This window comes from Tamandua tetradactyla, chromosome 8, assembly GCF_023851605.1.
Source record: "Tamandua tetradactyla isolate mTamTet1 chromosome 8, mTamTet1.pri, whole genome shotgun sequence".
Classification (NCBI taxonomy): domain Eukaryota; kingdom Metazoa; phylum Chordata; class Mammalia; order Pilosa; family Myrmecophagidae; genus Tamandua; species Tamandua tetradactyla.
Genome location: NC_135334.1, coordinates 66,815,576 through 66,833,856, shown reverse-complemented (window position 1 = coordinate 66,833,856; position 18,281 = coordinate 66,815,576). Strand labels below are relative to the sequence as shown.

The 18,281-nt window shown below is 36.3% G+C and overlaps 1 protein-coding gene across 2 annotated transcripts in view; it reads right to left on the bottom strand.

Annotated features, from left to right (window-relative positions):
- The window catches only part of INTS4 (integrator complex subunit 4), a 209,721-nt gene that overhangs the window by 59,535 nt on the left and 131,905 nt on the right, over window positions 1-18,281 (bottom strand). For both annotated transcript variants that reach the window (XM_077113469.1, XM_077113471.1), the window contains one exon: window positions 1,412-1,483. In XM_077113469.1, the coding sequence (XP_076969584.1) occupies window positions 1,412-1,483 (72 nt within the window). The remainder of the gene's footprint in view (window positions 1-1,411; window positions 1,484-18,281) is intronic.

Genomic DNA, 18,281 nt, shown 5'->3' with positions numbered 1-18,281 from the left:
GATGTCTGGTATAATTTTGCTTGGACATTGTGCTGACTAAGCAGTCTTGTGCTAAGTTCATATTCCAGCCAAATTGCCTATATAGGAGTATAATGGTTGACTAATGTAAATATCCAGACCTCTTGATAGTTAGGTTTCTCTTAATCATAATAAATGAACTGACATTCCACTTTTATACATCAGTCTCTAAGGCACTTCTTCAGTATGAGTCCATAGCATCATAGCTGATCATCTCAGAGGCACTGACAAGTTATAGCAAGTTAGAGCTATAACTGCAAGGATGTGGGTCAGACAGAATAGGGAAGCTTGTACACTGTGTTGTGTCTTGGGAAACCCTCTTCCATGGGCCCATACTTCTTTATCCTCCACCTTCCCCACCCAAGACACAAAAAAGTTAAAAGAGAAATACAAAACTTAAAAATGAGAACTGACTTCAGGTGAAGGCAATGCCACGGTAATGATGCTGTGTAATTCCTCTTCAGGAAAGACATAAAGCAAATTTTCATGAATTATCAATTTAACTCCTCAACAATTTCAAAGACTTTAACGTAGGGAATAACTCAAAAAAAGAAAAGAGCTAATTTGTATAAAGATGAGCCTTTTATTTACAATGGTGGGAAAAATTAGGAGATTCTAAATGTCCAATGTATTGAAGGTAAAAAAAAAAAATGATGGCAGAATATACCACACAGAACATATGCAACCAGTAAAAATGCTAAATATGAAGTCAGTAACATGAAAAATAAAGTACATAACAGTGGTAAATGTAAAAGGAAGAATATAAAATGATTAGCATACAACGACTGAATGTTAAAACTATACATAAGAAAATCAAATATACCAAAATATACTACTCATGAGTAAAGTGTTTTCTATTTTCCTGTATCAAAGATTCCATAACTCTTTACCATGTTTATACTTTTAAGAATTAAGATATTGACAATAAATACACACTATTTTCTGACTCATACTTGGTTCTGCCAGTCAATTCAGAGAAGATCAAAGTTGAAGCTTGAGGGCATTCCATAAGAGGTATTTTGTTACTATTTAGAAAAAGGATTTGCACACTCTTCCACAGAGAGCTGCTGCTGAAAAAGAACTCTAAGATGTCACAGCATCTCACAGATTGAGACCAGAAATTTTTAGTTTCTAACAAACAGAAAGCTAATCTTGCCTCTTCTATGTAAAACACAACCTGTTCAAAGCATTTCACTTCAACTGTACAAAACTGAACTAAGTAGTTTATCATATGCTTCAAGTTACTAAGATTTTAAATTAAAAAATAATCCAGTCACCCCATATTAACTTAACAAATGCATGGACTAGAAAATTAAATCAACACAACTTCACATTAGCTACTACATTGACGCTGATTACAGAAACCAGTGTAAACACAAAGAATTCAAGTTACCCTCAGATCTGACATCAGCTTCTTGTCAAGAGTCTGCTCCAAGAAATGAGAACTGACTTGCTCCATAGAGCCCTGTAAAAAAGGAAGAATCCAAAGCAAGTTAAACAACCTCATGATGTGAACATTATCTCACATTCAAAGTGTATAGCCAAATTAAATGCATAAAAATAACTATATTATAATGTATAGTTAAGATGCATATGGGTTCTGAATCATCGGGACAATAATAAAAAATAGCACCAGTAGCTATTACCTAAATAGAACTTTACTATGTGCCACACATTGTTCAAAGTGCTTTAAACATATATTAACTCATTTAATCTTCACTACAGCCCTAAGTAAATACTATTATTTGCCACATTTTATATATGGGGGGAAAGGAGACACAAAAAGATAAAAATCACTTGTTCAAGGTCACAAAGATAGTAACTTCCAAAGATACAGTATGAAGACTCCAGAATCTTTCAACTTAACCACTACTCTCTCCATTCCTATTCATTTCATTCTTTCCATTTGCTCATTCAGTCACTGATTTGATAAAATAATTTGCAACCATTCAACTATATTCATAGTTACCAGGAAAGGAATAAAAAGACATCAGCTCTATACTCAATACCTCACAGATTAGTGAAGATACTGACAAACAGATAACGCAATATGGTATAAAGGTTACAATAAACATAAAAGGTGCTATAGGAATTCAGCAAAAAACAGGTGTGGTGTGAAAACAGGGAGGAGTACATTTAGGAAACCGGAAATCTCGAGTGCAAATCCATGAAGTAAGAGAGAATACTACATTGGAAACAGCAAGTGGTACTATGAATGGAACACTGGATGGGGGTGTCAAAAATGAGGCAGGAAGGCGATGCAACAGTGGCTCAGTGGCAGAATTCTCGCCTGCCATGCCGGAGAGCAGGGTTCAATTCTCAGTGCCTGCCCATGCTAAAAAAAAAAAAAAAAAAAAAAAAAAGAGGCAGGAAAGGGAGGTCTAGAGGAGGGCAAAGAAGTAAAGACTATCTGTAAGGGTAACTTAAAGGATAAAAAGAGAAAGAGGGAAAAGAATATAGAGATCTGTGACAAAATCCAAAAGATAAGATGGCAGATTCAAGAAAAGCCTTTACATTAATAACTTTGAATGGCAATGGACTAAACTTGCCAATCAAAAGATACAGATTGGCACAGTGGATTAAGAAATAAAATCCAACTATATGCTACTTACAAGAGACTCATCTTAGAAGTATACAAACAGATTGAAAATGAAAGCATGGAAACAGATGTTCCACCCAAGTTGTAAACAAAAGATAGCAAGAGTACCTATACTAATATCAGAGAAACATAGATTTTTTTTTCACAATATCATCACTTAGTTGCATATTCATCATTTCTTAGAACATTTGCATTAATTCAGAAAAAGAAATAAAAAGACAATAGAAAAAGAAATAAAACGAACACAGGAAAGAAAAAAAAAAAAGATTATACCTACCATACCCCTTACCCCTTGCTTTCATTGATCACTAGCATTTAAACTAAATTTATTTCAGCATTTGTTCCCCCCATTACTTATTTTTTATTCCATATGTTCTACTCCTTTGTTGACAAAGTAGATAAAAGGAGCATCAGACACAAGGTAGAAACATAGACTTTTACATGTAAAGACATCATAAGAGGCAAAGAACACTATATATTAATAAAAGGGATAATTCACCAAGAAGAAATAACAATTATAAATGTTTATGTTCCCAATCAAGGAGCTATGAAGTACAAGAGACAAACACTGGCAAAACTGAAGGGAGTGATACATGTTTCAACAATAATAGTAGGAAACTTCAATACACCACTCTCCTCTATAGATAGAGCAACCAGAGAGAGTATCAATAAGGCAACAGAGAACTTAAATGATCTGATAAATGAATTAAACCTAACAGACATATATAGGTCGCTACATCCCAAAACACCAGGATATACATTCTTCTCTAGTACTCCTAGAACTTTCTCCAGTATAGATCATATCCTGGGTCACAAACAGGTCTTTACGAATTTAAAAATCTAGAAATTATTCAAAGCACTTTCTCTGATCACAATTGAATGAAGCTGTAAATCAATAACTACCAAAGAATGAGAACTTTCACAAATATATGGAGATTAAATGACGCTCTTAAACAACTAATGGGTCAAAGAAGAAATTGCTAGAGAAATCAGTAGCTATCTAGAGACAAATGAAACAAGAATATAAAAAAACAAAACTTACGGGATATGGGAAAGGCTGTGCTGAGAGGGAAATTTATTGCCCTAAATGCCTATATTAAAAGAGAAGTATGAGTAAAATTCGAGGACTTAACTACTCACCAGGAGGAATGAGAGAAAGAACAGCAACTAACCCTACAGAGCAAACAGAAAGAGAAATAAAAACGATTAAATTGGAGTTAAATGAATGGGAGAAAAAGGAACAATAAAAAGAATCAATAAAACCAAAAGTTGGTTCTTTGAGAAAATCAATAAAATCGATGCACAACTAGCAAAACCAGCGAAGAAAAAGAGAATGCAAATAATATCAGAAATGATGGGGGTAGGGGCATTACCACAGACCCTGAAGAAATAAAAAAAATCATAAGAAGATACTATGAACAAGTATAGGCCAACAAATTAGATAACTTAAACGAAATGGACAAATTCCTGGAAACAGAATAACAAGCTCCATGACTCAAGAAGACATAGAGGATGTGAGCAAATCAATCACAACTAAAGACGTTCGAGCATCATCAAAAACCTTCCAACAAAGAAAAGCCCAGGATTAGATGATTTCACAGGGGAATTTTATCAAACATTCCAAAAAGGACTAACACCAATCCTGCTCAAACTTTTCAAAAACAAAAAAATGAGGAAAAAGGAACACTACCTAACTCATTTTATGAAGCTAGCAGCACAGGGTAAAAATGCTAGAAGAAAAGAAAACTACAAGCTGATCTCCATAATGAACACAGATTCAAAAATTATTAACAAAATACTAGCAAATCAAATCCAACAACACATTAAAAGACTTATACACCACGACTAAGTGGGGTTTTTATACCAGGAATGCAAGGGTGATTCAACACAACAAAATCAATTAATGTAATATAGCACATTAACAAAATAAAAGGGAAAATCACATAATTATATCGATTGATGCTGAAAAAGCATTTGACAAAATTCAACATCCTTTTTTGATAAAAACACTTCAAAAGGTAGGAATCAAAGGTAACTTTCTCAATATGATAAAGGGCATATATGGCAAATCCATAGCCAGCATCAGACTCAACGGAAAGAGACTGAAAGCTTTCCCCTCAACACTAGGAACGAGACAAGCATGGCCTCTGTCACCACTATTATTCAACACTATACTAGAAGTTCTAGCTAGAGTAATCAGTCAGGAAAAAGGAATAAAAGGCACCCAAATTGGAAAGGAAGAAATAAAATTTTCGTTATTTGCAGCTGGCATACTCTACCTGGAAAATCCTGAGATATCTACAATAAAGTTACATGAGCAAATAAACAAATTCAGCAAGGCATAAGGCTATAAAATTAATGTGCAAAGATCAGTAAAGTTTCTATACATAAGCAATGACCTAAGTGAGGAGTCAATTAAGGAAAAATTCCATTCAAAACAACAACTACAAGAATCAAGTACTTAGGAATAAGCTTAATTAGGGACCTAAACAGTTTGTACAGAAAACTACATAACATTGCTAAAAGAAATCAAGGAAGAGCTAAATAGGTGGAAAGACACTCCCTACTCATGGATATGAAGGTTAAATGTAGTGAAGATATCAGTTCTACCGAAATTGATCTACAGATTCAGCACATTACCAAGCAAAAGTCCAACAACCCACTTTGAAGACTTGGAAAAGCTAGTTACCAAATTCATCTGGAAGGGAATAGCTAAAAGAATCTTAAAAAAAGAAGAACAAAGTGGGAGAATTAACAATTTCTGATTTTAAAACTTATTTAAAGCCACAGTGGTCAAAGCAGCATGGTACTGGCATGAAGACAGAAGTATTGACCACTGGAATCGAATTGAGAGAGCAAAAGGAGAACACCAAATCTATAGTCAAATGACATTCAACAGGGCCTCCAAATCCACTGAACTGGGACAAAATGTCTTTTCAATAAATGGGCATGGAAGAACTAAGTATCAATAGCCAAAAGAATGAAAGAGGATACCTATATTACATCTTATACAAAAATTAACTCAAAGTGGATCAAACACCTAAATCTAAGAACCAGTACCATAAAGCTCCTACAAAAAAATGTAGGGAAACATCTTCAAAAGCTAGTAATAGGAGGTAGCTTCATGAACTTTACACCCAAAACACAAGCAACAAAATTAAAAATAGGTAAATGGGAAATCCTCAAAATCAAATGCTTTTGTGCCTCAAAAGACTGTCAAAAAGGTGAAGAGGCCGCCAATTCAATGGGAGAAAAGTTTTTGGAACCACATAAGATAAAGATTTGATATCATGCATACATAAAGAAATCATACAACTCAACAACAAAAAAACAAACACCCCAATTATAAAATGGGCTAAAGATATGAGTAGACGTTTCTGAAGAGCAAATACTGATGGCTAAAAAGAACATGAAGAGAGACTCATTTTCATTAGCTATAAGGGAAACGCAGATCAAGACTACAATGAAATACCACCTCACACCTTTAAGAATGGTATTAAACAAACAGGAAACAACAGATGTTGGAGAGGATGTGGAAGAATTGGGACACTCATGCACTGCTGGTGAGAATGTACAATGGTACAGCTGCTATGGATGACAATTTGGTGGTTCCTTAGGAAACTAAATATCGAGTTGCCCTATGACCCAGCAATACCAATACTCAATATATATCAAGAAGAGCTGAAAGCAGTGACAAATGGACATTTGCACATCAGTGTTCATAGCAGTATTCATAATTGCCAAAAGATGGAAACAATCCAAGTGCCTACCAACAGACGAGTGCATTAACAAAATGTGGTATATACGTATGAAAGAATATCATGCAGCAGTAAGATACAATGACGTCCTGAACCATGGATGACAAACCAACCATGACAAAATGGATAAGGCGTGAGGATATAAAGCTGAGTAAAATAAGCCAGACACAAACAGAGAGATACTGTATATCATTTTTATGACCATGGTAAAGGTAAAATCAGAGACTTATAATAAAGAATATAGGGGACTTAGTGATACACAGACGCTAGAGATGGGTGAACAGCTAGCTAATGAGGTTGAACTTAAAGGTAAGGGAATACACAGAAATGAAGGCAGTTCACTAGTGGGTCTATAAGTAATATTACCATGTTGAAGGTGAACATGATTGAGATGGGTTGTATAAACCCATGTGTCCCACTGATTAGCACTACAACTATAAGTAAGTTCTTGCATAAACTACTATAAAGGTATGAATCTTGTACCAAGATTTTCAAGGTACAGGGGGAAAACTGCTACTGCATGCTAAGGGCTATGTTTAACAGGAAAACATCAACAGTACCACAGCAACACCAGGGGTAAAAAATGGGGGAAGGGACATGAGTTAAGGGGAGGTTTATATTTTCTATATGAAGAGGGTGTGTTTATTGGTTATTCTGTTGGAAAAAGGGAAGTTAACTCAAATTGAGAGTGCTGATAGACTGTGGACTTTGGACATTACACGTAATGCCCAATGAATGGAGGTGGCTGAAGAATGCACTGATTGAGAAGTAGATTGGCGAACAATAGTGTATATATATGACCGAATATTGTGCTGCTACAAAAAGAAACAAAGCTGTGAGGGATACAACACTGTGAATGAACCTATGGGACATATGGTGACGCAAAATAAGCAAGAAACAAAAGAGCAAACATTGTATGGTCTCATTTATAAAATACTTGTAAGAAAACAGAGGCCTAGATTGTAAGCTCTTACAGCAGTCACATTTAGTCTGCAGTAGTAATTGTTACTTCTTGATTTTGAGAGGCTATTTTGTATATGTAAAACCAGGCATTCAGAGATAAGAACAAAGGCAGTCAGATTGGGATTAAGGTAATTCATATTACAGGGGTAAGGAAGATACTATCTATATTTTAGAACGTCATCTAGTCTTTTGAGACCAAAGGAAGAAAGGTTTATTTTATCCAGAACCTAAATTTTCTGCAGCACATAATGTAACTCAACCTGTCTGGATAGATCATTTAAACAATCCAAACACAGGGAGCCCATAAGAAGAATGAGAGCCGTTAATCCTGCAAAGTTTAATGTAATGCCTGGATACATTCCAAGTATATTACACAGATAATCGAAAAGTATTGGCAATGTCCCTTGAGGGATGGGAAGAAAACACAGAACTATTAAATTTACCACAATGGAAACCCCTGAAACTGTGTCAAACATTAGGGACACCCAAATCAATAGGCCAAGTCCTTGATCTTAGGCTTGCTCTTGTGAAACTTCTGTATGTAGCAGAGAAGCTTAGCCTGCATATGGGTATGCCTAAGAGTTACTTCTGGAGGACCTGTTTTGGGCTCAGATGAGGCCCCTCTCTTTCTCTAAGGCCAACTCTGCAAGTGAAACCACTGCCTGTCCCTTATGTGGAACATGAATCCAGGGGTGCAAGTCTCCCTGGTAGCGTATGAGATGACTCCCAGGCATGAGTCTGGCATTGACAACATGGGATTATCAATGCCATCCTGTCTAAAAGGGCAAAAGAAGTATAACAAACAAGGTATCAGTGGCTGAGAGAGTTGAAATAGAGTGAAGAGGCTACTCTGGAGGTCACTCTTACACAAGCTTCAGTTAGAAATTGCTACTTATCATAATATGCCAAACGCCAACCAAAACCATTCCTGCAAATCTTAAAGAACATCCAGAGCATTATATAAGATGTACAAAGGTTCCATGCATGAGGGTAACTTTCCAGAAACCTACAACTTCCAAATGGGTCCCTGGACCAGATATTCAGAGAGGCCAGCCTCTACAGAACATCGACTAGTTCCATCCCCCATCCCATATTATCAACAGCCTCTTTCAACATGAAAAAGTTAATATGGGCATAGCCCAAATACCCCTAAAGAGTGGGGGAAAGATCAAAGTTGATGGTGGAGTTATACAGAGAAGGTAGGGTTGAACAAACAAATATGATTGCTGAATCATTATATCGATATTTCTTTCAGTCTCCAGCATCGTAGAGCAGCTACAAGTAAAAACCTAAAATTATGGAATCGTAATTCATACCAAACTGAAATCTGTTCTGTAACAAATTGTTGTACTGTGCTTTGAAATTTATCGCTTTTTTGTATATATGTTATTTTTCACAAAAAGGAAAAAAAGTCAATTGTGATGATAAACGCACAGCTATATGATACCGTGAAAAAAATTATATTTAATTCCTTTTACTGTGTAAATAATAAATACAAAATACTGAAGAAAAACAAAAGACACAGGAACCATATGACAAAGGGCCTAGTTTACCTTATAAATAAAATTATTCTATTAATGCCCTACCAAACATTTAATGAGCGCAACAATACATAAAATACTTAATTTCTATTTTAAAAATGTATTCTTCCCAAGGAGCAGTTACCTAATATGTACAGACTTTTAACGAGGTTGAACTTAAATATATGGGAAGGTATAGAGGTGATAGTAGTTCATTTTGGGGATTATTAAGTAACAGGGTTGCACTGAAGATGAATATGACTGAAAGGATGGGTCAGAGCCATGTATCACTGCTTAGTACTACAAATATAAATAAGTTCTTGCATGAACTACTTCAAAGGTTTGACACTTGTACAAAGAGTTAATAAGAGAAGGGTACATGGCAAAAACTACCCATTGCATTTTATGGTCTCAGAACCATACTGAACAGGAAGACATCAGTAGGACCACAATACTAGGGATAAATTATTTAGAGGAGGGAGATAAGAGTTAAGGGGAATTTTAGATTTTCTACTTGGGGTAAGGTATTATCTTTCTCCTGGGAGCAATGAAAATTGCATAAATATAGAGTAATGATGATTGTACAACTAAGTGAGGACATTGTAAGACAACAGTTGTTTATTTTGGATAGAATATATGCTATGTGAATATATCTCAAGAATATCTGCACATTCAAAAAGATTCAAGTGCTAGAGAAAATGTAGAGAGGTACCAATTCAGTGTTGACAGGGTGGCAGAATGGTACAGCCCCTCCAGAAAGTAATGTAGCGGATCCAAGGGGCCTAGATATAGGGTTGCCATATGATTAGGCAATCTTGTTACTAGGAAAATACTTCGAAGAACTGAAAACAGGGATTCAAACAGACATTTACACACTGATGTTTACGGCGGCACTGTACACAATAGCCAATCAGTGAAGGTGGCCAAAAGTGATATCGACTTGAGGAGCAGAAGGGCAAGCTTTGGAGGTATACAGATGATGGAATATTGTGCAGCTACAAAAAGGAATGAAGTCGCGAGGTATGTAATGAGGTGAGGACATTATGTTGAGCAAAATAGGAGATAAACACAAGAACAAATATAGTATGGTCTCCTTTAGAAAGTATTTATAAGAAAATTAGGGCCTAGGCTGTAAGCTCTTAAAGCAGTCACATTTATTCATGAGTTTTAAGTGTTATTTATAAATTCTGAAATGCTGTGCTCTATATGTATAACCTGTTATTTCCCTGGAACTTTGGATACCTGTGTAACAGACAACTAAGACTTAGAGTTAGAGTTCTGCAGTTCTGAACGTCAGCATTACTCCATAGAGGAACTGTTAATGAGGCTGAAAAAGAGATCAGAATTCAATTAGAGATACAAATGAAGCTGACCTGGTTGAGACTAAGGTAAATCAGAATACAGGATAAAGGATATATTGTCTATATTCTAAAACTTCACTTTCTGCATGAGACCAAAGGAAGAAATGTTTATTCTGTCCCAAAATTTAAGTTTTCTGTAGCATACAATCTAACTTAAACTGTATGGCCAGTTCATTTAAATAACCTAAACATATGGAGTCTAAAATAAGGAATAAGATCCTATAATTCTGTATGGCTTAAGGTATAATCTGATATATTCCAGAGTATTCTGGGCAGATAATAAAAAGTATGTGCAAAGTCCCTTGAGGACTGGAGAAAAAATATGGGACTATTAAATTCCCCCACCTGGAAAATTCCTAATAGTCTCTCAAGCATTATGGACTCCCAATCAACAGCTCAAGTCCTCAATCTTGAGGCTTGCTCTTATTTCTGTAACAGGGAAGCTAAGCCTACATAATTATGCCTAAATGTCACTTTCAGAGAACCTCTTTTGTTGCTCAAATGTGGCCTTTCTCCCTCTATCCCAACTCTACAAATAAACTCATTATCCTCCCCTCTTCATGAGACATGACATCGAGGGGTGTGAGTCTCTCTGGCAACACTGACTCCCAGGGATGAGCCTGGCCCTGGCATTGATGGATTGAAAACACATTCTTGACCAAAATGGGGAAAATACATGTAACAAAATGAGGTTTCAGTAGCTAAGAGATTTTAAATAGAGTCGAGAGGCTATTCTGGAGGTTATTCTTACGCATGCCTCTGCTAGCTATTGCAAACTGCCACAAATGCCAAGCCCCAACCAAGAGTATTCCTGAAAACCATAAAAAATACCCAGGGCTCTACTTGAGATTATATAAAAGTTTCAATCACTAAGTTTATTTTTCACAAACCTAAAACCTCTGAATTAAATGTGGAGGAAGAGATGTAGCTATTTCCTCCTGGCAGGGAATTTCAGAGGTACAGCCCCTCCAGAGGGCAGTGTGGTTGTTCCACAGGAAGCTAGGGGTGGGGATGCCATATGATCCTGCAACATTAAGGCTAGGTATATACTTGGAGGAAGTGAGAGTGGGGACACCAATACGTATTTGCACCTGGTGTCTATGGCAGCAGAATTCGTGATTCACAAAGGATGTAGGTGGCCTAAGGGTACAATGACTGAGAAATGGAAGGGGAAACTGGTGTATATATACAACAGACTACAGAGTGGCTGCAAGAAAGAACGAAGTTGTGAGGCATGCAACTAGGACAATATGTTGAATGTCAGAAACAAAAACAAAAATTTTATCATGCCTCACTCCCATGAACTATTATATGCAAACTTGGAGAACTGAAATCAAGAGCATGGATTATCAGGTTGAGGCCTATTGTAACAGTTCCTAGACTGTAAACTCTTACAGCAATCACATATTTTCTGGAATTGTAACTGCTATTTCTACATTTTGAAACACTGAGCTATTTGTGTGTAACTTGGTCATTTCCTGAAACTTCGGGTATTTGTGTGACACCTGAGACTCAGATTTAGAACTCTGAAACTATGAAAGTCAGCAACATACAGCAATTATTTAAAAAGTTGAAAAAGTGATCGAGACTTTGACTAGAGATATGAATGAAGCTAATCTGGATAGGACTAAGGTAAATCAGAATACAGGGTAAAGGATGATATGGTCTATATTTTAAAACTTCAAGTTCTGTGTAAGACCAAAGGAAAAGATGTTTATTTGATATAAAAATTATATTTTGGGTAGCATATTAGCTAATTTAACTTTTATGATCAGTTTATTCCAACACCATAATTACATGGAAGATTGAATACGGCATGAGATCTTGGTGGTTTCTATAAGTTAGTGTGATATTCCGATTCATCTCAGAGTAATTTGGGCACAGAATAAAAAGGTATTAGCAAAGTGCATATGGGGAACTTGAGAGAAAGGAGGAAATATTAAACAACTTTCCCATCTGGGGAATTCCTGATATTCTTGCAAGCAGTTGGGACAACCAATTCAAAACGCTGAGCCCTCAATCTTGGTTTTTGGCACTATGAAACTTATTTCAGCAAAGAAAAAGCTAGGCCTTTTTATATTTATGCCTAAGAGTTACCCCCAGAGAACCTCTTTTCCTGCTCAGATGCAGCCTCTGTCTAAGCCAACTCAGAAGGCGAACTCACTTCCTCTTCACTACGTGGGACACGACTCCCACTGATGTAAATCTCCCTGGCAACCTGAGACATGCCTGCCGGAGATGAGTGAGGACCCAGAATCATGGGATTGAGAAAGCCATCATGACCAAAAGGATCAGGAGAGAAATGAGACAAAGTTTCAGTGCCTGTGAGATTTCAAACAGTCAAGAGGTTATCCTGGAAGTTATTCTTATGTATTATTTAGATATCACTCTTTAGTCCGTGGTGGATTGGAGGGGCTAGAGGGAAGAACCTGAAACCTATTACAGTAGCCTTGATGGTATAACTATGTAGTTTTTACAGTGTGGCCGTGTGATTTCTGACTGTGAAAACCTAGTGACTGATGTTCCTTTTACCCAGTATATGGACAGATGAGAGAAAAAAAAGGACAAAAAAAAATTTTAAATACGGGAGCGGGGGTGGGGGGCTAGAGAACATTATGCTGAGTGAGTCCAGCCAAAAACTAAAGGACAAATACTGTATGGTCCCACTGATGTGAACGGACATTCGAGAATAAACTTGGAATATGTCATTGGTAACGGAGTCCAGCAGGAGTTAGAAACAGGGTAAGATAATGGGTAATTGGAGCTGAAGGGATACAGACTGTGCAACAGGACTGGATACAAAGACTCGGAAATGGACAGCACAATGATACCTAATTGTAGAGTAATCATGTTGGAACACTGAATGAAGCTGCTTCTGAGCTATAGGTTTTTTGTTTTGTTTTGTTTTGTTTTTTACTATTATTATTACTTTTATTTCTTTTCTCTATATTGACATTCTATATCTTTTTCTGTTGTGTTGCTAGTTCTTCTAAACCAATGCAAATGTACTAAGAAATGATGATCATGCATCTATGTGATGATGTTAAGAATTACTGATTGCATATGTAGAATGGTATGATTTCTAAATGTTGGGTTAATTTCTTTATTTCCGTTAATTAATAAGAAAAAACTACGGGGGGGGGAACAGAACACTCTCTTCAATAAATGTTGCCTAGAGAACTGGATATCCACATGCAAAAGAATGAAAGAGGACCTGTATCTCACACCTTATACAAAATTTAACTCAAAATGCATCAAAGACCTAAACATTAGATATAAGACCATAAAACTGTTAAAAGAAAATGTAGGGAAATATCTTATAAATCTTATACTAGGAGGCAGTTTCCTACACCTTACACCCAAAGCAAGAGCATTGAAGAAAGAAATGGGAACTCCTCAAAATTAAACACCTTTGCGCATCAAAGAACTTCGTCAAGAAAGTAAAAAGACAGTCTACACAATGGGAGATAATATTTGGAAACGATATATCAGATAAAAGGTCTAGTATCTAGAATTTATAAAGAGATTGTTCAACTCAACAACAAAAAGACAACCCAATTACAAAATGGGCAAAAGACATGAACAGACACTTCTCAGAAGAGGAAATACAAATGGTCAAAAGGCACATGAAAAGATGCTCAACTTCCCTGGCCATCAGAGAAATGCAAATCAAAACCACAATGAAATATCATCTCACACCCACCAGAATGGTCATCACCAATAAAACAGAAAATGACAAGTGCTGGAGAGGATGTGGAAAAAGAGGCACACTTTTCAATTGTTGGTGGGAATGTCAAATGGTACAAGCACTGTGGAAGGCAGTTTGGCGGTTCCTCAAAAAGCTAAATACAGAATTGCCATATGACCTGGCAATACCATTACTAGGTATCTACTCAGAGGGCATGAGGGCAAGGATACAAATGGACATTTGCACACCAATGTTTATAGCAGCATTATTTACAATTACCAAGAGATGGAAACAGCCAAAATGTCCATCAACAGATGAGTGGTTAAACAAGCTGTGGCATACACATATTATGGAATATTATGCAGCAGTAAGACAGAATAAAGTTATGAAGTATGTAACAACATGGATGGACCTTAAGGACATTATGCTGAGTGAGATTAGCCAGAAACAAAAGGACAAATACTGTATGGTTTCACTGATATGAACTGACATTAGTGAACAAACTTGGAGAATTTCATTGGTAACAGAGACCATCAGGAGGTAGAAATAGGGTAAAATATTGAGTAATTGTAGCCAAAGGAATACAGATTGTGCAACAGGACTCAATGTAAAAACTCAGAAATGGACAGTACATTACTACCTAACTGTAATACAATTATGTTAAAACACTGAATGAAGCTGAATGTGAGAATGATAGAGGGAGGAGGGCTGGGGGCACAAATGAAATCAGAAAGAAAGATAAACGATAAAGACCGAGAAGGTATAATCTAGGAATGCCTAGAGTGTATAATGATAGTGACTAAATGTACAAATTTAAAAAATGTTTTTGCATGAGGAAGAACAAAGGAATAGATGGTAAAATGTGTATCATTATTATCACATTTTTTGGATGAAGAATTGAGGCTGACAGATTAGGTAACTTGCTCTTTTCAAGGGAGAAACACAGATTTACACTGTATAAAAATCATCTTTTCTGCAATGTGACCAATGAACCAAGAAGGTATCAAAATGGAAAGAGGGATAACTTCTGGGGAAGATGGCAGAGTAGGGTGCGCCAGGACTCACTCGTCCTCCTAAACAGCCACTCGACAGGAAATAATCTCTGAAAAAAACTGTTCTCTGTTTCTGGAGTCTAGGGGAGTACTGAGGTTCTCTCTTACACAGGAAGGCACAGGGCAATCTCTGCTGGCCTTCTCTCCAGGCCTCTAGATTCCAACAGCTTTCCCGGGGTGATTCCTTGCTGCATCAACAAAGGTCTGGGCTGAGCTGCAAGTACTGAGGTGAGATATGCTGAGCTGCTTGGGCTGTTTCCCACTGAGCTCTCTCTTTTAAGTTTCCCATGAATTAAATTAAACATCACTCATTGTGGAAGGCATTCCCCTTAGAAACTGCAGCAACCATACATGAGTTTCACAGGCTAATCTTTCAAATCCACAGCAACAGAACTAGCAACCATTACCTGGCAAAGTTGACACCTGAATCTAAATACTACAGACACTATATATTACTAAAAGGGCATTCTATCAAGAAGAAATAACAATTATAAATATTTATACACCTAACCACATGCTCCAAAATACATGAGGTGAACACTGGCAAAACTGATGGGAGTAACAGATGTCTCCAAAATAAGAGAACATCTAGACAGATCAATAAGGATATAGAGAACTTGAATAATATGACAAATGAACTATACCTAACAGACATATACAGAACATTGCACCCCAAAACAGCAGGATATACATTATTCTCAAGTGCTCATGCATCATGCTCCAGGATAGACCACTATACTGGGTCACAAAACAGGTCTCAACAAATTTTAAAAGGTTGAAGTTAAACAAAGCATTTTCTCTGAGCATAATGGAATGAAGATGGAAATCAGTAAGTGAAAGAGAACTGGAAAATTCACAAATACATGGAAGCTAAAACGACACTCATAAACAATCAATGGATCAAATAAGAAACTAAAACAAAACCAAGTAAATATCTCGAAACGAATGAAAACAAGAACACAATATATCGAAACTTATGGGATGCAGAAAAGGCAGTGCTGAGAGGAAAATTTATAACCCTAAACACCTACATAAAAAAAAGAGCTAAAAATCAAAAACCTAACTGCACACATAGAGGAATTAGAAAAAGAACAGCAAACTAGTACCAAAGCAAGCAGGAAAAAAGAAATAACAAAAATTAGAGCAGAAATAAATGATATTGAGAACAAAAAAGAGAAGTAACAAGACCAAAGCTTGGATTTTTTGAGAAGATCAATAAAAGTGATAAACCCTTAGCTAGACTGACAAAGAAAATAAGAGAAGATAGAAATAAATAAAATCAGATACGAGAAGGGGTACATTACTACTGACCCCACAGGAATAAAAAGGATAATAAGAGGATACTATGAAAAACACTATGCAAACAAATTAGACAATTTAGATGAAATGAACAATTTCCTAGAAACACACGAACAATCTACACTGATTCTAGAAGAAATAGAAGAGGTCAGTACATTAATTACAAGTAACAAGTTTGAATCAGTCATAAAAAGCTTCCAATCAAAGAAAAACCAGGAGCAGATGGCTTCACAAGTGCATTCTACTAATCATTCCAAGAAGAATTAATAGCAGCCCTGCTCAAACTCTTCCAAAGAATGGAAAAGGACGGAACTCTACCTAATTCATTCTATGAAGCCAATATCACCCTAATACCAAAGCCAGATACAACATAGACCAATTACTCTAATGAATATAGGTGCAAAAATCCTCAACAAAATACTTGCAAAATGAATTCGGCAGCACATTAAAATAATTATATACGTGATCAACTGGGTTTTACTTCAGGTTACGAGGGTGGTTCAAAACAAGAAAATCAATTAATGTAATACACCACATTAATAAAAAGGGAAAAACCACATTATCATCTTGATTGATACAGAAAATGCATTTGACAAAATCTAACATAATTTCTTTCTCTGTTTTTTGCAGGGGGAGGGGTAGTGCATGGGCGGGAAATTGAACCCAGGTTCCCACATGGCAGGCAAGCATTTTACCAGTGAACCACCATACACTCATCATTTCTTAATAAAAACACTTCAAAAGACAGGAATAGAAGGAAACATCTTCAACGTGACTAAAGGCATAGATGTAAAACCCAGAGCTAACATCATACTCAGTGGTGAAAGACTGAAAGCATTCCCTTGAAGACATGCATTTTAGTTAGTAAGCTGCCAGAATGCGATACACCAAAAATGGAATGGCTTTTAGAAAGGGAACTTATTAAGTTTCAAGCTTACAGTTCTAAGTCCATGAAAATGTCCAATCTAAGGCACTGAGGGAAAGATACCATAAATCCAAAGAAAGGGTCAATGAAGTTCGGGGTTTCCCTCTCAGCTGGGAGGGCACATGGCGATGTTTGTTAACTTTCTCTTCTCATTTCACAAGGCTTCCTTTCCCAGGGGTGTTTTCCTTTCATCTCCAAAGGTCTCTGGCTGCATGGGCTTTGTTGGTTCAGGTGGCTCTGAAGCTTTTTCCAAAACGGTTCCCCATTAAATGACTACCACAAGCAACCCCAACTTGAATGGGTGCAGACATACCTCATGGAAACCATTTAATCGAAAGTTACCACCCACAATAAGGTGGGTCACATCTCTATGAAACAATCAGAAATACTGAATGAAATTAACAGACATGGCTTTTCTGGGGTATATAACAGCTTCAAACCAGCACAACAATAAACTGTCACCACTGTTATTCAACATTGTTCTAGGATTTCTAGCTGAAGCAATTAAGCAAAAAAAATAAAAGGCATCATCAAATTGGTGAAACTAAAACTTTCACTATTTGCAGATGACATGATCCTGTTAACTAGAAAGTCCCCAAAAATCTCTGCTACAAAGCTACAGTGCTAATAAACCAGTTCAGCAAAATGATGGGATACAAGATCAACAAACAAAAAACACTAGTGTTTCTATATATTAGTAATGAGCAATCTGAGAAGGAACAAGATAAAAACTCCATTTACAATAACAATAAAAGAATCAAAGATCTAGGAATAAATTTACCCAAGGATGTAAAGGACTTGTACACAGAAAACTAAAAATATTGCTAAAAGAAATCAAAGAGTAACTAAATAAACAGAATGTTCATGGATTAGAAAACTAAATATCCTTAAGATGTCAATTCTACCAAAATTAATTTATAGATTCAATACATTCCCAATCAAAATTCCAACAGCAGAAATGGAAAAGCCAATTATCAATTTTATTTGGAAGGGTCATATGGGCCCCAAAAAAGCAAAACATCCTGAAAAAGAAGAACAAAGTTTGAAGACTATACTTCCTGATTTTAAAGCATATTACAAACCTATTGTGGTCAAAAC